The 22,645-nt window shown below is 40.0% G+C and overlaps 1 protein-coding gene across 4 annotated transcripts in view; it reads left to right on the plus strand.

Annotated features, from left to right (window-relative positions):
* The window catches only part of kcnh7 (potassium channel, voltage gated eag related subfamily H, member 7), a 103,463-nt gene that overhangs the window by 47,305 nt on the left and 33,513 nt on the right, over window positions 1-22,645 (plus strand). For 2 of the 4 annotated variants that reach the window (XM_047355763.1, XM_047355764.1), the window contains exons 4-8: window positions 1,704-2,183; window positions 5,311-5,331; window positions 7,989-8,012; window positions 12,140-12,354; window positions 18,399-18,824. In XM_047355763.1, the coding sequence (XP_047211719.1) occupies window positions 1,704-2,183; window positions 5,311-5,331; window positions 7,989-8,012; window positions 12,140-12,354; window positions 18,399-18,824 (1,166 nt within the window). The remainder of the gene's footprint in view (window positions 1-1,703; window positions 2,184-5,310; window positions 5,332-7,988; window positions 8,013-12,139; window positions 12,355-18,398; window positions 18,825-22,645) is intronic. The other 2 variants (XM_047355765.1, XM_047355766.1) reach the window with 2 other exon arrangements.

The following is a 22,645-nucleotide window of genomic DNA, read 5'->3' on the forward strand; positions in this document are numbered from 1 at the left end:
ACACCCTGCCTTGTTGAGGATCTGAACAGTTTCTTCTGTAGGTTTGATTACCAGCCTTTCACACCTCACACAAAGGGTCGACTTGCATCCACCAATAACTCTACTTCTCTCCCCCTGCCTGCGTTTAAGATCAAAGGGGAAGATGTTAATAGAGTATTCCAGCGTCTGAATGGGAAGAAATCTCTGGATCTTGATGGCATCTCCCCTCTCTGCCTGTAAACCTGTGCTGTCCAACTAACCCCCATGTTGACTCATATCTTTAACAAATTTCTGGAGCTGTGTGAGATCACTTCCTATTTCAAATGCTCCACCATCATCCCATTAGAAACCCACAATCAGAGGATTAAATGAGTGGTCATGAAATCCTTTGAGCAACTGGTGTAGAAGCATCTGAAGGAAGTCACAGGCCTCCTGCAGTTTGCTTATCGGGCAAACAGGTTCCACACTTCATCCAGCGCTACCTCAACCACCAGGCTGGTATGCCAGGATCCTGTTTGTAGACTTCAGCTCAGGCTTTCACATCATCAACCCAGACATCCTCCACCACAAGCTCACCTAGTTCCCAGCGCCGGCCTCCACCTGTCAGTAGATTACCAGCTTACTGACTGATTGGCAGCACCAGGTGAGGCTGGGAAGCCATCAGTAATCAGTACTGCCCCCCCCACACACACTTTTCTCTCTGTACTTCTCTCTGTACACAAATGGCCACGCCTCAGCGGACCGATCCAGACACTGCCTCCCCTTACAACACAGTCGACAGTGTTGAAGATTGTAAGGGGATCATGGTTCCAAGGAACCACCCTTTCTCTGGACCTGAGATGGTCCTCACACATAGACACTGTTCAGAAGAAGGCCCAGTAGAGACTTTACATCCCATGGCAACTCAAAAAGTGCAACCTTCCACAGGAGCTGCCGGTCATCTTCTAGTCTGTTTTGTGCTCATCAATCTCTGTGTAGTTTGGCTCGTTTAAAAAGCATGACAGGTCCAGGTGGCAAAGAACAATTAGGTCTATAATCAGGGCTGACTTTCCCTAGAGGACTTGTACAGGTCTAGGGTCAGAAAAAAAGCAGCTGAACTCTTTGTTAACCCCACACATCCTGGTCACAGGTTATTTAGACTTTTACCTTCAGGTTGGCACTACAGAGTGCTAATGGCAAAAACGAGCCACCACAGAGACCGTTTCTTTCCCCAGGCTGTCTCTCTGAACACAATGAACACCTCACAGCCAGAGGGGTCAGCTTCCGTGCTGGAAATAAATACGCATACTGCCTTCCCTCTTATTATACGGAGACAAATACACACTTGTATCTACTGCTCCTTGTCCGTATTTATTTCTGTTTTTACACATTGTGGTTGTTGTTTGGTCTGATGTTGACTATATAATTGAAACTGAAGTCAAATTTCTTGTTTGTGCACAAAAACATGGCTAATAAAGTTAATTCTGATACTTCAGGCCTTAATGGTTAAATAATGGTTTTCTTCTTGCCGTTATTCCATAAGAGTTGTAACTTGACAAATTTATGAAGGATTATGAAAGTTTGGTACTTTTCCATGGTATTTTACATCTTCATGCAGTAGCCTTGATACATTTCATTCTCAGTTTGACATCTTAATATCTAAAAAAATCTGGTGTTAGAAAGAGATTATTTGCCAGAACATGAAGGATCCTGACACTACTGCTCTTCTGCTTTCTCCCTATCAGGTAGAGGAAGATTCTTCCGCTTCCGTTTCCCAGCCTTACCTCTCCTGGGCATCAGCAAGCAGTCCCTTCCCCAAGAGGACCCTGACGCAGTCATGGTGGACTCTCCTCGACACAGTGACGGCTCGGTGGCCACACGAGATTACCAACTTCCCACTACTCGTGAGAGTTGCAGTCCCTCCTATGCTAACGACACCCGCTCTCTAATCGGCCCCAGCCACTGCTCAACCCCGGTGTCGGGGCCCTTGGACCACTCATCCCCCAAGGCACCCTGGGATCGGATCTACCAGGGTCAGGCTGTTGCCCTGACCCAACACCAGAGCCAAGAGGATACACTTACTGCTGCACCGTCAATCCCGGGCCTTACTCCAACTCCCTCCAGAGAGAGCATGTGTAGTATTCGCCGAGCCTCATCTGTACATGACATTGAAGGGTTTGGGTCCAAGTTCAAAACTACATTCAGGGACAGGCATGCCAGTGAAGGTGGGTTTTACCTAACTAAATGAGCCATAAATACATTGCTTACTGAGTAAGTTACTGTAGTCTGTTGAGAGATGTACATGAAGACTGTTTTCATATTCACTTATCACCTTAAATCTTAATAATCTTAGCAAGAGCTGGATTTGTTTGCCTAGTAACCAGCTCTGTCTGGTGTTTGTTAGCTCGGTGAGCAATCACAAGAGTAAATGGTTGATGGTTCCTCTCTGAGAACATTATCTTGATTCAGTTTGTAAATGCACACAAGTAGATCTACAATAACTTTGTTCTGGTAGGAGAAATACACCATTTAAGGAAAGGCAATATTCCTTAAGTAATCATTCTTATTTCCTTAACATTTGTTAGGATACAGCATGTGGTTGTAGCCTATTTAGCACTCATAAAACCTAGAAACATAACTAAATAATTTATACTTTCTTAACTTTTATGTAGGCAGGATAATCATTTTGGGGCAGTTTGCATATTCACATTTGCAGTTTGGTAGTACGTGATCAGCTTTGAGCCCATCCTTGTTTGCAGTGGTGTTGGCAAGTTGACAGAGGCAGGAATATTCACAGACAACATTGTGATCTGTAGTAAGTAGGGAGGAGGTGGAAGAGAACCTGAAGAGGTGGAACTATGTTCTGGAGAGAAGGGACACGAAAAACAGTGGAGAAAATACAGAAAAAATGTTTGTCAATGAAAGGAAGACATGTGGAACATAAAGTTACTAGAGGCATTAAACGTGGATGAGTGAGGTACCTGTGGTCAGCAGTCTGCAGCAAGAGCCAGTACACAAGACAAGTCAAGAAGAAGTTGCAGGCAGCATGCAGTGGTGGTGAAAAATGTAGAAGGAAAGCTTTACAAAATGGTATTACAGGTCCTTCTCAAAATATTAGCATATTGTGATAAAGTTCATTATTTTCCATAATGTCATGATGAAAATTTAACATTCATATATTTTAGATTCATTGCACACTAACTGAAATATTTCAGGTCTTTTATTGTCTTAATACGGATGATTTTGGCATACAGCTCATGAAAACCCAAAATTCCTATCTCACAAAATTAGCATATCATTAAAAGGGTCTCTAAACGAGCTATGAACCTAATCATCTGAATCAACGAGTTAACTCTAAACACCTGCAAAAGATTCCTGAGGCCTTTAAAACTCCCAGCCTGGTTCATCACTCAAAACCCCAATCATGGGTAAGACTGCCGACCTGACTGCTGTCCAGAAGGCCACTATTGACACCCTCAAGCAAGAGGGTAAGACACAGAAAGAAATTTCTGAATGAATAGGCTGTTCCCAGAGTGCTGTATCAAGGCACCTCAGTGGGAAGTCTGTGGGAAGGAAAAAGTGTGGCAGAAAAAGCTGCACAACGAGAAGAGGTGACCGGACCCTGAGGAAGATTTTGGAGAAGGGCCGATTCCAGACCTTGGGGGACCTGCGGAAGCAGTGGACTGAATCTGGAGTAGAAACATCCAGAGCCACCATGCACAGGCGTGTGCAGGAAATGGGCTACAGGTGCCGCATTCCCCAGGTCAAGCCACTTTTGAACCAGAAACAGCGGCAGAAGCGCCTGACCTGGGCTACAGAGAAGCAGCACTGGACTGTTGCTCAGTGGTCCAAAGTACTTTTTTCGGATGAAAGCAAATTCTGCATGTCATTCGGAAGTCAAGGTGCCAGAGTCTGGAGGAAGACTGGGGAGAAGGAAATGCCAAAATGCCAGAAGTCCAGTGTCAAGTACCCACAGTCAGTGATGGTCTGGGGTGCCGTGTCAGCTGCTGGTGTTGGTCCACTGTGTTTTATCAAGGGCAGGGTCAATGCAGCTAGCTATCAGGAGATTTTGGAGCACTTCATGCTTCCATCTGCTGAAAAGCTTTATGGAGATGAAGATTTCATTTTTCAGCACGACCTGGCACCTGCTCACAGTGCCAAAACCACTGGTAAATGGTTTACTGACCATGGTATCACTGTGCTCAATTGGCCTGCCAACTCTCCTGACCTGAACCCCATAGAGAATCTGTGGGATATTGTGAAGAGAACGTTGAGGGACTCAAGACCCAACACTCTGGATGAGCTAAAGGCCGCTATCGAAGCATCCTGGGCCTCCATAAGACCTCAGCAGTGCCACAGGCTGATTGCCTCCATGCCACGCCGCATTGAAGCAGTAATTTCAGCCAAAGGATTCCCGACCAAGTATTGAGTGCATAACTGTACATGATTATTTGAAGGTTGACGTTTTTTGTATTAAAAACACTTTTATTTTATTGGTCAGATGAAATATGCTAATTTTGTGAGATAGGAATTTTGGGTTTTCATGAGCTGTATGCCAAAATCATCCGTATTAAGACAATAAAAGACCTGAAATATTTCAGTTAGTGTGCAATGAATCTAAAATATATGAATGTTAAATTTTCATCATGACATTATGGAAAATAATGAACTTTATCACAATATGCTAATATTTTGAGAAGGACCTGTATGTTTGGTTTTGGAGAAAGTAGCATTATTTTAAATATGAGAGGCAGACTGGATTGCAATGTAAAAATAACTTCATTGATCATTCATTCTTAATAACTAAACTTTGTACTGAAAAACAATTACTACTTCAGAATTGCACAGGGCTGGTAGGACATAGGGGGATGGTAGGGATGGGATGAGATGGAGGCCAATGATCCACTCTGGAGACCCCCTGAATGAAGATGTAGAAACCCTGTGTGCTCTAAATGAAAGGTATAACAATGACTTTATATGGGCCATATAACATATAAATATATATATTTTAAAATATTTTCTATTCCAGATTGACCTAGATATAGTTGTCCATTTCTGTCTTTTTTAAAAATAGCATTCTATACTGTGTACCACCATCATCATAATTCCTCTTCTTTAGCTGGTTGTAAAGTGACCCTCCAGCCCAGTCAGTCTACTTCACCCCTTAAGTACAATTTTCATTGTAATCTCTGAGACTGGCCAACACATTATGACACATTAATACATTATGTCTAGTTCACTGTAATGAACTCTCCATAGGGTGCAATTACAGGTTTGATGCCACATTTATCATGATTGAAAACCAAATCTCTTCACTCACCTGCAGTTCCTCTGTCTTTTTCCTCCTCACAGACAATGGTCGCAATATCAAAGGTAACCAACAGCAGCTTGCTGCAACCTGGACTTATGCTTCTTTTGGCACGCCTGTTGGATAAGACATGAATAATACACAAAGCCTGCTTCTTTGCATGGATTTCTCCACAGAGGGTTTATGTTGAATGCAAATGCCTTTGTGGATGACTGACGGTGTGTTTGTAAGTTCTCGAAAGACTGGCGCGGCACTAATTGACGTGTGAATGTACTGTCTGACCCTTGCCAGTCGCTCAGGGAGGGCTCAGTAAAGGGAACACACTGACCTGTGCACGCGCATGTATGAAGCAACACTTTCTGTTTCTCTCCTGCTTGTTGTCTACTGAAGAAAATCAATGAAGCTTTCTACGGTGATACCTCCCACTGTCTTTAACCTCTGTTTTTTTCTGTGTGCCCTCTGAATCTATGCTGCCACATCTAAATGAATAGAAGCCTGGCTGTGTATACACACACCGCCAAACTAGGAAGTTATTTAATAAGACCTCAGAAAAGCAGTGCTTATTCTGGATTCTATTGGACCTATGACTTCCCTGCCACCTACAGGGGTTGAAATTGAAACACCTGTCATTTTAGTGTGGGAGGTTTCATGGCTAAATTGGACCAGCCTGGTAGCCAGTCTTCATTGATTGCACATTGCACCAGTAAGAGCAGAGTGACGGTTCAATTAGCAGGGTAAGAGCACAGTTTTGCTCAAAATATTTAAATGCACACAACATTATGGGTGACATACCAGAGTTCAAAAGAGGACAAATTGTTGGTGCACGTCTTGCTGGCGCATCTGTGACCAAGACAGCAAGTCTTTGTGATGTATCAAGAGCCACGGTATCCAGGGTAATGTTAGCATACCACCAAGAAGGATGAACCACATCCAACAGGATTAACTGTGGACGCAAGAGGAAGCTGTCTGAAAGGGATGTTCGGGTGCTAACCTGGATTGTATCCAAAAAACATAAAACCACGGCTGCCCAAATCACGACAGAATTAAATGTGCACCTCAACTCTCCTGTTTCCACCAGAACTGTCCTTCGGGAGCTCCACAGGGTCAATATACACGGCCGGGCTGCTATAGCCAAACCTTTGGTCACTCATGCCAATGCCAAACGTCAGTTTCAATGGTGCAAGGAGCGCAAATCTTGGACTGTGGACAATGTGAAACATGTATTGTTCTCTGATGAGTCCACCTTTACTGTTTTCCGCACATCTGGGAGAAGCCCCAACCACCCAGACTGTTGCATGCCCAGAGTGAAGCATGGGGGTGGATCAGTGATGGTTTGGGCTGCCATATCATGGCATTACCTTGGTCCAATACTTGTGCTAGATGGGCGCGTCACTGCCAAGGACTACCGAACCATTCTTGAGGACCATGTGCATCCAATGGTTCAAACATTGTATCCTGAAGGCGGTGCCGTGTATCAGGATGACAATGCACCAATACACACAGCAAGACTGGTGAAAGATTGGTTTGATGAACATGAAAGTGAAGTTGAACATCTCCCATGGCCTGCACAGTCACCAGATCTAAATATTATTGAGCCACTTTGGGGTGTTTTGGAGGAGCGAGTCAGGAAACGTTTTCCTCCACCATTATCACGTAGTGACCTGGCCACTATCCTGCAAGAAGAATGGCTTAAAATCCCTCTGACCACTGTGCAGGACTTGTATATGTCATTCCCAAGACGAATTGACGCTGTATTGGACGCAAAAGGAGGCCCTACACCATACTAATAAATTATTGTGGTCTAAAACCAGGTGTTTCAGTTTCATTGTCCAAACCCTGTATATAGAGCAGTTTATTTATACAGTGCCTTGCAAAAGTATCGACTCCCCTTGAAAGTTACATTACAACTACAAACTTCAATGCATGTGTTAGTATTGTATATGATAGAGCAATACAAAGCAGTGCCTGATTGAAGTGGAAGCAAAAGGATACATGGTTTTCAAATGTGCATAGCAAATAAGAAACTGAAAAGTGTGGCATGCATATGCTCCACCACAGTCTTAAGCTATAAAATGTTTCCTTCTATGATTGTATTGCATTCAGCTTCATCCAGCATCCCTGTTGCAGCTTAAGAAAAGCATCCCTATAGCATGATGCTACCCTCACCGTATATCACCATGTGGATGATGCAGGATGATGTCCAGTGCTAGTTTTCCACCATGCATGGTGTTTTATTTATTGGTCAAAAAGTTAAGTTTAGGTCTCTTCGAAGGTCTTTACAGAACATCTAGATTTATGTTGGAAACCTTGTCTTCTCCTACTTCAGCCTTATTCAGCAATTAAGCACTACTACTAGTCTACTACTACTACTCTAGGTCTGTCACCTAGAATCCCAGTAAAAAACATTAAAGCTTGTGGTTGTAACGTGACAAAGTATAGGAAAAGTTATGAGGCGCTGATTGCTTTTGTGAAGCAAAAATGCCTAATGCATTATTTTCATTTAGGATTGAGTCATAAAAGTGTACCTGGCAGCATCAGCTCTCTGATCTCACCTCAGAATCCCTTTTCATTTCTCTAACAATTTATTCCTTTAGCTGCCAAAACGATTGTCTGATAATGGCACAATGTTGTTGTTTACACCCATGTCCCTACGATACAAGCAGCCTTCCATAATCCCACTTTCCCCTCTACCTCCTATTTCTTCTCTCCCCTCGTCTGCTAGTATCACGCTCCTGGATGGCTGGGGGTATGGCTTCAGCTTTTTCTTTTAAGTTATTCTTTATGACTGCTGTGATGTACCCTGACTATGGCATGCATTGAAGCTGCGCATGCAGTCTCTCATCGTCAGCTGTCTGTTCCCCTGTCCTTGACTCTCAATCACTGCAACATTCTTGGTGAAAAGGGAGGTAAAGCAGTGCAAACCTTCCTTTGCTGGCTCACACAACTGAATCAGCAATTCTGATTTTCACTTCTGATCATTCTCATTAGACCACATGTGAGTGTACGTGTGTGTATAATGTTGCCATATTCATGAAAAGTTGTATGCTTTTGTATGAACCAGGAAGTTAATGTGTGCAAGTCAAGTTATTTTTAAATACTTTGAAATCCTGGAGAGCATAACGCAGTTAGAATAAGGAAGCATTTTGTGGATGAATCATTTCCGGTCAGAAAGTTACATACTCTCATCTTTGGCATGGATGGTCATAATAATTTTGACTTGTAATGACTTATTTGAACTTTTTTTTTTCAGGGTGGAAGATTATACATTTAATTTTAATACATTTTAACAACAACTATTAAGCAAGCAAGTTTGAATCTGGATTTCTGTAACTCAAGTACAGTGTCTTGCGAAAGTACTCGGCCCCCTTGAACTGGTCAACGTCTTGCCACATTTCTGGCTTCAAACATAAAGATATTAAATTCTAATTTTTTGTGAAGAATAAACAAGTGGGGCACAATCGTGAAGTGGAATGAAATTTATTGGATGTGTCAAACTTTTTTAACAAATAAAAAACTGAAAAGTGGGGCCTGCAATATTATTCGGCCCCTTTACTTTCAGTGCAGCAAACTCACTCCAGAAGTTCAGTGAGGATCTCTGAATGATCCAATGTTGTCCCAAATAACTGATGAAGTAAATAGAATCCACCTGTGTGTAATCAAGTCTCCGTATAAATGCACCTGCTCTGTGATAGTCTCAGGGTTCTGTTCAAAGCACAGAGAGCATCATGAAGACCAAGAAACACACCAGGCAGGTCCAAGATACTGTTGTGGAGAAGTTTAAAGCCGGATTTGGATACAAAAAGATTTCCCAAGCTTTAAACATCCCAGGGAGCACTGTGCAAGCAATCATATTGAAATGGAAGGAGTATCTGACCACTGCAAATCTACCAAGACCCGGCCGTCCCTCTAAACGTTCATCTTGAACAAGGAGAAGACTGATCAGAGATGCAACCAAGAGGCCCATGATCACTCTGGATGAACTGCAGAGATCTACAGCTGAGGTGGGAGAGTCTGTCCATAGGACAACAATCAGTCGTACACAGCACAAATCTGGCCTTTATGGAAGAGTGGCAAGAAGAAAGCCATTTCTCAAAGATATCCATAAAAAGTCTCGTTTAAAGTTTGCAACAAGCCACCTGGGAGACACACCAAACATGTGGAAGAAGGTGCTCTGGTCAGAAGAAACCAAAATCAAACTGTTTGGCCACAATGCAAAACGATATGTTTGGCGTAAAAGCAACACAGCTCATCACCCTGAACACACCATCCCCACTGTCAAACATGGTGGTGGCAGCATCATGGTTTGGGCCTGCTTTTTGTCAGCAGGGACAGGGAAGATGGTCAAAATTGATGGGAAGATGGATGGGGCCAAATACAGGACCATTTTGGAAGAAAACCTGTTGGAGTCTGCAAGAGACCTGAGACTGGGACGGAGATTTATCTTCCAACAAGACAATGATCCAAAACATAAAGCCAAATCTACAATGGAATGGTTCCCAAATAAATGGTAAATGGACTGAACTTATATAGCGCTTTTCCAGTCATACAGACCGCTCAAAGCACTTTACACTAGAGCCACATTCACCCAATTGCACTCACTAACACATTCATACACCGATATGCAGATCGGTAGGCAACTTGAGGTTAAGTGCCTTGCCCAGGGGCACATCAACATATGGCAGGAGGAAGCTGGAATCGAACCCACAACCTTCTGATTGCAAGACGACTACTCTTCCTACTAAGCCACAGTATCCAGGTGTTGGAATGGCCAAGTCAAAGTCCAGACCTGAATCCAATCGAGAATCTGTGGAAAGAGCTGAAGACTGCTGTGAACGAACGCTCTCCATCCAACCAGTCTCTCGATGTGCAAAACTGATAGAGACATACCCCAACCGACTTGCAGCTGTAATTGCAGCAAAGGGTGGCGCTGCAAAGTATTAACACAAGGGGGCCGAATAATATTGCACACCCCATTTTCAGTTTTTTATTTGTTAAAGTTTGACACATCCAATAAATTTCATTCCACTTCACGATTGTGTCCCACTTGTTGTTGATTCTTAGCAAAAAATTAGAATTTTATATCTTTGTTTGAAGCCTAAAATGTGGCAAGAGGTTGACCAGTTCAAGGGGGCAGAGTATTTTCGCAAGGCACTTTACATACATACATTCACCTTAATCCCTCAATAAAAGGTGTTAAAGATTATCAAATGTCTATTAACTTGATTTGAATGAGGCTTATTAACTTATTAGTCATCATGATTGACTATTGCTGGTACTTTCTCTTTGCACGCATAAATGGTATTTGTTTGGACTGAATGATATGGAAAACAATGGGAAAGGCCAGTTAAATCTGTGAAAACTTAATCAGGACAGCCATTTCTAAGAAGCTGTATGTTCCAAAATCAAGGGTTTCAATTAGTGTATGTAACTTCACAATGTCCTGATGTTTCACCCAAAGAGGCATAGAGAAACCCCACCACAACATAAGCCCTAACAAGTTGCACAAATAACACTCCTGTGTGTGAATGTTGTTGGTGTGGAAGAAAAAGAAGTCTTAAGTTAGCTATTTTCAGAATCTGTGAGGGGTTTAAAATTAAGTCAAATGAAGCTCAAAAGGTTTAAGAATCTATTTGAATGGAATTTCTAGCTGCAAAGAGACTTTGGGGTTGCTGGAAACTTTGCTCCTTTGTCATTCTGTGACATAGAAAGTTAGTTTGTGCCAAGATGTTAAATTTTAAAAGCTAGTAATGCTAACTGCTCTCATCAAGCTCTTTGCTAATATTGGATGCTAATGACAGGTTACAAAAAACAGATCTGATTTTTACATATTTAATTTTACCACTAGAATGTCTTTAATGTAAGCCTGGGCTAGATGGTCTCATTGACCAGACATGTTTAGGAGGAGTTCATCTGAGGCTTTCAAAGGTAAACACACTGTCAACCAGCTGTCAAATTTGGTGGTGGCAACATCAGGCTGTTTTGCTACCAGATAATATAGCACGAAGTATTGGAATAATGATGTAGGGGGACTACCTCTAAATTCTTCACCTTCACCTCAGATTAAACAGCTAGATGGTGGATGGATGTTCCAATGGGACAATGATCCCAAACATGCATCCAAACTGGATCTGACCTTGTATTCAAAAATACATAATACATTTGTGGACCATGTTAAAAATAAAAACCAATTTAAGTGAGCTCTACCAATTCTGCCAAGAAGAATGGTCAAATACCCAGTATATCCAGAATTAACTTGATAACTACAAACAGCATGTGGTTGTGGATGAACTTCCTACAAGTGAGTGCTTGCACATATCTGATTCTATCTGTATGGTTTTAAACTTTGTGTAAATTAGAGAAACTCCTAAAATTCAAACTTGTAAACCCAATTCTTGTTTTAAAAATCGTTGTAGTTGCATGTTATTCCATCCTAAAAAAAAAAAGAAAAAAATAATCTATTGAAATAAATCAATAAAAACCTTAAATGATGAAAACATTTATTTATATGAACTGTATGTTCAAACAATGTTAAGACAATGAAATGTTTTCAGTGTTGGGTTACAGTCTTTGATTTCTGTCCTGGGTCATTACTTTCAGCCAGAGAGTTAACATTATCTTTTAATGAGGAGCTTTAAACAACCTGCTCACTTGAGATGGGTCAGTCAGAGAGTGTAGAGTTTGTATTTCAGTGTCTGTTGTAATCTCAGTGTTGTGGTTCAACATACACCAACAGTAAGGGCCTCCCCATTCTCACTCCCTCTGTCGCAACACAAATGACCACCCGACTGTTTTCTGATGTCCACAGTTCACAATCCTAATAAAAACATGGGTCACTGTTTATCGGTGCTATCATCTTATCGCTTTCTCTTTCAGGGCCACTCAGCCACATCAAATCCAGCCTGCTTGGCTCCACCTCCGACTCCAATCTCAACAAGTACAGCACCATTAACAAGATCCCCCTGATCACCCTCAACTTCTCTGAAGCAAACAATGAAAAGAAGTGCCCCTCCTCTCCTTCTTCTGAGAAGACCATTATAGCCCCAAAAGTCAAAGACCGCACACATAACGTCACAGACAAAGTTACACAGGTAAGCGTATGGATTCTTTCATGTTTTGTGCTAGGCCAGCAATAACAATGGATGAAATTCTGATAAATGTAAAAGTTATATATATTATTGACTGTCATCTTGAAATCTGGTTGCTTAAATGGCAGACCTGTTAAAATTCACAAGATCATAGCAACTGAAGAATCTGGCCATGAAGTTTATTTCTTAGTAAAGTTAATTAAGTTTGCTATTTTTTCCATCATTTAATAAAGTGTAAATAAATTTTTGCTTTCTATATTGATAGTATTTTTGTTATTGGGATTGTATTTGCGTGGGGTAAAATGCCTGGTTTTCACATTTTTTACTAATCTGAAAAGTGTGGCATGCGGTTCAGCTTTATTTACTCTGATTCCACTGGATTTTATTGTCTTTTACCTAAATAGGAGCCACCCATGCAGAAAATAATATCAGGAATGTTGAGAGCAAGGGCTGCAAAGATGAAGTTATATCCAGGTGTGGAATGGTTATTAATCCTTGACGGAGGTATCGGGTCGATTCTCCACCTTGAGACCTTTGTTACATGTCTTCCTTCTTTCTCTGCTCATCTTCTCTCTGATTACTAAAGACCACTGGTGCCACAAAATGTCAGAAAAAAAGAAGAATTGGTGAACATTTTTTTAGTCTGTAGATGTTGAAAGCTGGTAAAGATATACCGGGTGTAAATGCAACAAAATGTGGTTCTACAAAGGGCGCCGAACACAAAAGTATCCAATTTTTCCTAACTTCTATGAAAAATTTCTGTCAGGATATTCAGTCTGTTTTGTGTGATTTCAGTAAATGAAAATCATAAACATTCAGTTAAAATATACATTTAATAATAGACATAAGTGGAAAAATACTATTGGAGTTGGCAAGAAGGAATATTTACAATATTAATGCCTGTCTGACAGAAGTTCCTACAGCATGTTGGTCATGCTGACATATTACGGTCACCTAAATATCCGTAGAGGTCCGTCAGCATCAAAATGGGCATTAGATAAATGGAAGAAGCTGGAATACATTAAAGAATTAAATCAGACTACAGTGAGTAATCTGATGTGGGCAGATTAAATCCACAGTCTCATCTGTCCTCTTTGAATCTGAAGATACTTAATTGAAACTTAAGGGGCCTAAAATGTAATAACAACAGAAGTGTCTTTCACTTGCAGTGAGCAAGTTGGGATACTCTTACAGCTGCCAGACAGTATCTATAGCTTCAGGGAGATTTCTAGAGTTACAGTCAGGTATGGAGGTCATCACCTCAGTTCCTGGCAGGGCTGTGACCAAACACCAAGTAGACAAGCACTGTAATGTAATGTATTCCCAGGAGTAGGTCAGAGCTTCCTCCAAACCACAGATTCAGTCTCAGTTTTGTATTTCACCCATTACCAGTGTAACAGATAGAGGACACAGATGTTGAACCCTCAAAGACCACCTCTGCTGGAGGCCTTGGACAGTAGCCAGAGGCAGAGAGCAGCCCACAGTGTATCACACTGACCTCTCAGTGCTGTTAAAGTAAATGAAGCAGAGATGCTGTCTAATAATCCTTTATAGAGCCACCTTTTACAGCAGTTACAGTCCCAGATAGTTTTGAGTGTGTCTATACCTGCTTTGCACATCATTCTATAGGTATTTGTTCAGAATCACTCTATTTATTTGGATCCATCATCCCCTCAACCCTCACCTCCTCTGCTGGTAGAAAGCATCCCCTCAACATGATGCTGCCACCACCATGTTCCCTGTGCAGAGGGGGGTGTTTGTTGGTCTCTAACAAACGTCTGAACAGATATATTAATGAGATTAAATCAACATGTAAATTTTATTTACAAATTATGTGATTGTCTACATTTTTTAGCTTGTCAGTAAAGGGGGCTGAATGCAAATGAATTTATTTGGAAAAAGATTGAAAACCATGCCTTATTTTCCTTCCTCTTTACAGTTATGGCTTATAACATGTGTTGGGTCTACCAGATAAAATCCAAATAAAATATGTTGAGATTTGGGATTGGAATTTGACTAAATTTGGAAAAGTTCAAGGGGGTGTGAACAAGTTTGCAAGACCCTGTAGCGGCATAAGGAGGCTCATCATGAGGGAGATGGCGCTGTGTTCCCATCTTTTTGAGTTTGTCTGTAATCAGTTCCCAGCAATCATTGCTGTGAAGAACACAGCAATGATTGCAGATGTCTTGAAAACAATTCTGGACTCCCGTGTTCATCTGAAGCTATGATCAAGGCTTTAAACAGACACCCTCTCTAATGACCTTGTCTGCCTTGCTGCTTATCACAGGCAGATGGAAGGTTAACCCAGGAAGCTAGTCAGCAAAGAAAGAAACCTCTCTTGTTGCTCCCATGCTTCCTACAAGTCCCAGTGCCCATATTTTATGCCCACATGGGCCTCAGATGCCCACTGCCCTCCCATTTATGTCTAAATTTAAATGTCATTGGTTGTATCTGAAGCTGAATCTTTAATGATGGAGGCCACAGGATGAAACATTCAAATGATAAGAATCATGCATTTTTTCTGTCAGAGGAGCCCAAATAGAACCAAAGCAGGGAGAAACGCTTATATTCATTTGCATTTTAAGCCAATGGAAACACAGAAGCTTTCCATTATCCCACAAGAGAGTTAGCCCAAAGCTAAACTTAGTACAATAAATAATTAAGATGGGATCATTTATTTAGACACAGATTGGCTACAACATACTAATCTAGAGCTGTCATTCTGCCAACCAACTGACTCCTCTCAGGGTTTCTTCAAGGCAAAGGGATAATGTCTCTATATATGCTGATGGCTAGTGGACTAGTACAGAATTGTCATGTTGTCTGCATCATCACTGTGTTTCATTAACTACACGATTCAAATTGAATGATTGTTTGCTTGGTAACCTTTTGTATAATTTACAACCATGGTTGGAAGAAATTCAGACATGGTTTTAATATGGGAAAATGGCAAAAACACCCTCGAGAGCTTCCCTCCTGACTCTACAGGCCTCAGTTAGCATGTTAGTTTCTGACAGAAAAAGACTGAGCAAGTATGCTTCGTTTAGAAACTTTGCCAGGGGAAAACCTCTTCTCTCCATAAAGAATATAACATGACGACTTAGGTTTGCAAGGTGTGATCTGATGGAACTGCAAAACGTTTGGAGCGATCCTTTGAAATTATTGTAAAATGAAAATAACAATGTTTTGGTTTTTTTAACATTTTCTACACTAGCATGCAAAAATGTATATTTGAGAACAAGTTCTTTTTTTGGATTAAGGTTTTGTATAGACCACCCAGCAGCAAATTCAACTTGAATTGAACTGGTAGCTGCAATTTGACAAAACGATAATGTCACTGCAATTAAAACAGCAAGTCTGACTCATGAACCTAGCATTTATGCTGATGAAGTATTACTGTTCCTCCAAAATGTAAAAACGTGCTTGAGACACTGAGACCTCTTAACAAGTTTTCATTTATCTTATATTATTCTATCAATTGGATGCACCCTCAAAGATTCAGACCATTCCTACTATACCACTACACACTGAAAACATTAAAACCCCAATAAGAGACCAATATAATCGGATAGAAAACTGGTCCTACAAGCTATTCAATCTTGGGATGTACACGGTTGGCTTTATTATGGAATTAGTGGTTAATTTTTCTATACTTGGGGGGTTAGATTTAAATGATTTTGGAAAATGGTGTGCTTTCTTTTTACCAGATTAGATTTTCCTGCAGCTAAACTGAGTTAGATCACAATCAAAATGGGCATTTTACAATCCAACCTTTTAATAAAGTGGAAGTTTGATAAATAATAAAACACATTCGCTTTGTCTGTCCTTTGATTTCTGATTGATTTCAAAGGTTATTCCATACAGAGGGTAATAGCTTTTGACCCTGTCCAGCGCTCAGGATGGAGAACTTTGTAATGGCCATTTCAGTTAATAACACTGCAGCCAACTTGGTGCTATACATCATCCTCCTCTCCATCGACCTTTCTGCCTTTATAATCACTGATATCATAGAGGTGACCAGGAATGAGATAAGGAAACATTCAAAGATGATGAATACCAAATACACTCGGTTTCAGTTCTCAGCTTTCACTCACAGCAACTGTCTCTATGTCCTTCCAGTCTACATATGCCCCCATCTTCTCTCTTTGTTACTCTCCATTGGACTTCCATAATGACTACTTAAGGAGTTATGCTTAAAGATTCCTTGGAAAGCGTGCATGAATACCTGTACCCCGTACCTGTGCAAACTATTACCTCCAACAAAATGAGGCTCTTGTGTGAAATTGACTGTGCTGATGTAAAAAGCTACTAGGGTAACTATAGTAACTGCAATTACAGAGATGATGATATTGTCTTATAATTACACTGTTGTCTTTCATGCAAAACCTTGATGTTTTATGTATGCTCTCTGTTCACATTTGGTTCCTTTTTTTCCTTTCTGCTCAGAACCTAAATTATTAACAGTCAACCGTGGAACTCATATTTTGTTTTTGTACTTTGTTGGGATTATATGTATTACATCGCTATGAAGTTGTGCATAGCTGTGAAGTGGAAGAGAAATGGTTTTCCACATTTTTGAAAATAAGACCACAACATAGTCATTTATATTCAGTCCCCTTTATTTTGGCACTTCTGAACAAACCAATGCAACCAACTACCTTTTGAAATCACCTAATTACTCAAATATAGTCCACCTGTGTGTTGTTTAATCGCAGTATTGCCATAGATTTTCAAATGGACTTTGACTAGGCCATTCTAACACATAATTATGCTTTGAGCTCAACCACCTTATTGTTGTCCTGACTCTGTTTAGGGTCATTGTCCTGACCAGAGGTGACTGTGGCTCAGTAGGAAGAGTAGTTGTTTTGCAATCAGAAGGTTGTGGGTTCAATTCCAGCTTCCTCCTGCCATATGTCGATGTGCCCCCGGGCAAGGCACTTAACCTCAAGTTGCCTACCGATCTGCGTATCGGTGTATGAATGTGTGAGTGTTAGTGAGTGCAATTGGGTGAATGTGGCTCTAGTGTAAATAGTGTAGATAGGAATTTTGGGTTTTCATGAGCTGTATGCCAAAATCATCCGTATTAAGACAATAAAAGACCTGAAATATTTCAGTTAGTGTGCAATGAATCTAAAATATATGAATGTTAAATTTTCATCATGACATTATGGAAAATAATGAACTTTATCACAATATGCTAATATTTTGAGAAGGACCAGTATAAGTTCAGTCCATTTACCATTCCTTACCACAGCTGAGTAAAAGCATTCTCACAGCATAATGCTGCCACCACTTTGTTTCACAGTGGGAATGGTGTGTTCAGGGTGGTTATTAGTCTGTTTTTTTTACCTTACATGGCATTTCGCATGTAGGCAAAACAGTTGGGTTTTTATTTCAACTGATCAGAGCAAGTTCTTCCACAAGTTTCATCAGAGTAAAGGAAGCACAATAAAAATGGTTACTATATTTTTTCAGATTTTTCTGTGAACATGTTTTAAACTATGTATCTTCTCACTTCCACTTCACAAGTGTATAGTACTTTCTCATAAATCCCCAATAAAATACATTGACATTTGTTGTAATGTAACAAAATGTGAAAAAGTTCTGCAAGGCACTGCAAAGGTTTCACACAGCTAGAAATCGAAAGACATTTAATGTTTTTATAACAATTACTCTGAAACAGCTGCCTCAGGAATGGATTATTCTGTCTAATATGTTGTTGAAATTTCAGTTCCAGCCTCATTCATAGCATTTTTAATCATTCACTTAACCAATGAATGGTTTATATAAGGGAAATCATGCCTAGAATCTGCTACATAAGATTATGTTTCGCTTTCCAGATAATGTTAATTTGCATTAAAACTGTATATTATGTCCCCGCCATGTTTCTTATGAAGAAATGTGTCTTAAGTTTTATTTTTTAATCCAAACTCATCTTCAGTCAAGCATTTTAATTTTGTTAGATTTGTCAGAAATGCTCTTGAAATAAATTTATTTTAATAAGATATCATTACAGTAAATAGATAAATAATTGTGTTTTTCCTCAGGTTCTTTCCCTGGGTGCAGATGTGCTGCCTGAATATAAACTGCAGACTCCACGTATAGACAAATGGACCATCCTCCATTATAGCCCCTTCAAAGCAGTGTGGGATTGGCTCATCCTGCTGCTGGTCATCTACACTGCCATTTTCACTCCCTACTCTGCTGCCTTTCTCCTCAATGACCTCGAGGAGCAGAAAAGACGGGTGTGCGGCTACTCGTGTTCTCCACTAAATGTGGTAGATCTGATGGTGGACATTATGTTTATTGTGGACATCCTAATAAACTTCAGAACCACTTATGTCAACTCCAACGAGGAAGTGGTCAGCCATCCGGCCAAGATTGCTATTCATTACTTTAAAGGCTGGTTCCTCATAGACATGGTGGCGGCCATCCCATTTGACCTACTCATCTTTGGCTCAGGATCAGATGAGGTGAGAACAGAGAAATGGAGGTTAGTAAATAAACAGTGATTAAGCTGATTTATTTTATAATTTTTTTACATGAAAGATTGGACATCAGTTCTGGAAGTGATGTCAAACCTTACTTTCAGCCTCTACAGGTATCAATACCCATGGCTAAGATCTTCAAAAAACTTTAAATAATCTCAGAATGAGATTTTAGAAAGCTTCAAACAATTGAGTAAATTTATTCAGTGCCAAAGAAATTAAAGTTTAATATCCATTAACATTCAAAATGTATCCTGCATTTCTTTTTCTGTTGAAAGCTATATTGGATTTTGAGGCATTGTTACCACTGATCAGGCAGTGCTAGGAGATAAATTCAATTCAATTTTATTTAGACCCAATTTGCAACAAATGTTGTCTCAGGGAACTTTACAAAAATAAAATCTAAAATATTCACAGACAAATGGTCTACTCAGTCAAATAATACAGACACATGCAATGTAATTACATGCATTCTAATGGAACCCTTGTTATAAAACTATTTAGTCAAGTTCAGTTTATTATTCTCATCGGCTAAAGGTTTTCTACTTCACCGATTGCATTGAGTCACAGAGTTTGCAGCTACCAATCCTCCTGAACGAGGACATAGTGACAGTGAATAGTAAATTGCATTGTGTTGTTAACTTTGCAGCAATCCCTCATACTGATGATGCATGTAGTGACAGTGGAAAGAAGAAATCCCTTTAACAGGAAAAAAAAAACTCCAGCAGAACCTGGCTCAGTGTGAGCTGCCATCTTTTGCATGAATGATGCTCATCGAGAGGGAAATTGTAGTAATCTTGCCTAAAACTGCTGTCATACTGTTTCCTGACTTGCAATAGTTTAGACAAGATGAAGCACATTTTGTTAAAGGTACAGTCCTGTCATGTTTTTGAAGTATGTGTTTAGCTTTTAGTTTCTTTGTTTTATGCGGTGCATGACTATTCAGATGATGGTGTAAAGATTCACAGTTTTCCATTTCATAAGGGCTGGGTACCTTACTTTGCCTTGATGTCACCATCTCAGGCCTCATTTAGTTCTTTCTACATTTAATTATTGTCTTACAAAAATTCAGTTCTCTGTCAGTATGCCCAAGGGGTCAGTGTGCCCAAGGGGTCAAAAATTATTAGCTGAATTAATCAGAAAGTAGGTCAGGCTGCTGTCAATTGGAGCTGCTCCAAGCATGCATCATACTGAGGTGAGGTGAGCTGACAGCATTCGCAGAACATAACAGGATATTAGGTAATGTTATCACTAGATCACTGCTGCACATTTTGAATACAATAGAATAAAAATATCCTTTATTGTCCCACAGTGGGGAAATTCAGGTGTCCCAGCAACAAGTAAAAGTAAAAGGCAAATGGGAGCATGCAGATACACACAAAGGTAAAAAATAAACTGTAAGAATCAAAACGTGAGTAGATTTTATAGTAAGAGAAAATGTAAAGCAATATTAGAAATGGCAGTAGCACTGGCTTAAATCTTATAGCAGTGGTATATTTGTGCAGAATAATGTCTCAAATTTGTAACACTCATGTCAGCAAATCCTTTTCACGTCCCAAAAATCCTTGTCTTAGCTGGTGATCAAGCAATGCTAGAGAGTTTTTTACCAAAGGCAGCATATCTTCCTTGGCGAGGCAGATATGTATTAGTGTGATGGGGTATAGCAAAATAATTAGCCTGCTATTAATCCTTAAACTGCATTTTTCAGGCTTGAGAAATGATTCTCATAAGGTACATTGTGTTGTTCTGTTATCCTTTGTGATGAAAATCTGTGACTGCTTGTTTTTAGCAGAGTGGCAATAACACATTTTTCTTGTTGTTACATGTGGCAAGAGCCATTTTCAAATTTTTTGTTTTATTATCAAACTTAAACTCATGTCAGAAAATTTGTTGAAGCAGATTGCCACTGGTTTTTTTCTTGGAATTATATGAAATAATAGCCATTTTGCTGGTGTATCATTATCTTATTGATGATTCAGTGTCATGTAAGGTCGTCTGTTGGACAGATGGCCTCCCATTTGACTGTAAGATACGTATGCATACATAGGACATCATGGTTGCCTAAGTGTGTGCAATGTGCCCTGGTTCTGTGGCTGAAACACAAGCCCAACTTAACCTCAACCTCTGTGTTCCTTAGCTGCCATGAAGTGTCTGTTCTAATAAGCTTTCTTTGGTTTTTGCCAAAGACTGGCAGCTCTCTGAGATGTTTTTCCCTTTTTGTAGATAATTGTCTGTTTTGTAGAATTAGATACAGATGGTTTGGAAGTAGTGCCCTTACAGCCTTTCCAAGGTCAATGGTGAGTTCCAAATACTTATTTATGGTATTTGCTGATGTATTTCCACTTTCACATTGTGGTATGCTCCAGACCAGCAAACCGCTGAATCCATGCTTTTACAGAGGTGCTCACACTTGCTAATGATGAATTAATGAAGCAGATATGATTAGAAGCACCAGATGACTACTTTTCTACTTCTATCATATGTAAGCAGCAAGGATGTTTGTAGTTTTTCCAATGTGGTGTCAACAGTGCTGACAACGTCCTTTTTTGTTGTCTGTTGGTATGATTTTATCTCACCTGAGCACAACCACAGGTTGAAGCTTAAATAGGTTGAAGTCTAATACCTTGTTACTGAATATCACTGCATCGTCCACATTGCTTCAAGTGATCAGGAAACTTTTTAGCGTTTCTTTGCATTTAATTGTATAATTGAGCCATACACAATGCTATGATTAGTTAACGAGATACACATTTTAATTGTAACCTATCTACTATATTTCTTTGTAAAATAACAAACAAATGTGCCTCATAATGAGGACACACATCAAGCAAAGCCTGTTTATAAAATTATTAGCTCATTTTGCCAACTCCTGAGTAGAAACCCATCAATTTTCTTTTTGACATATCTGAAGTAGCAATAAACTTCAACCATGACCTAACCAGATTGGTTCTTGCATCATAGTTTAGGACCTCATCAAAACAAATATAACTGGCCCATTATTCATCATAGCCTTGGAGACAACTGCACAGACAAAAAGCACAATCAGTACAGTCAATAATTTGTAGTAATTAAATAATTCCTGTAGCAAGACGTACTTCTGTGGACCTTTATTTAATTCTGCTATTGCTTCTTTGACCAGGCAAGTTTATCTACGGTACCTTTGCTATTTTTAACCTCTGGAATTTTCTCACATTATGACCTTTATTTACCTTAATGGGATTTACATGAGAATAGATTTTTTTAAATAAGATTTTCAAAAGTTTAGTATGCACCTGCATTCCACTCTTTTTTTTATCTGGTGCTCCTAAATAAAATCCAGTGCAACCAACTACCTTCAGAAGTCACCTGTTTGTAATTTAATTTCAGTATAAATCCAACTGTTCTGTGAAGGTCTCCATTGTTTGTTAAAGAACATTAGTAAACAAACAGCATTATAAAGACCAAGGAACACAGCAGACAGGTCAAAGACAAAGTTGTTTGAGAAGTTTAAAGCCGGGATAGGTTATAAAACAACATCCCACATTTTGAGCATCTCATGGAGGTCTGTTAATCAATGATCAGAAAATGGAGAGACTTAACAAACTACAAACCTACCAAGATGAGGCTGTCCACCTAAATTGACAGGTTGGGCAAAGGTAATCAGAGAAGCAGCCAAGAACCCCGTGAAAACTCTGGAGGAGCTGCAGAGTGTCACGGCTCAGGTGGGAGAATCAGTCAGCAGAGCAACTATTAGTTCCTCACTCCATAAATCTGACCTTTATGTCATATTAATAAAAGAAGACGATTGTCCAGAGCAAGCAAAACGA

Source organism: Girardinichthys multiradiatus, chromosome 24 (assembly GCF_021462225.1).
Source record: "Girardinichthys multiradiatus isolate DD_20200921_A chromosome 24, DD_fGirMul_XY1, whole genome shotgun sequence".
Classification (NCBI taxonomy): domain Eukaryota; kingdom Metazoa; phylum Chordata; class Actinopteri; order Cyprinodontiformes; family Goodeidae; genus Girardinichthys; species Girardinichthys multiradiatus.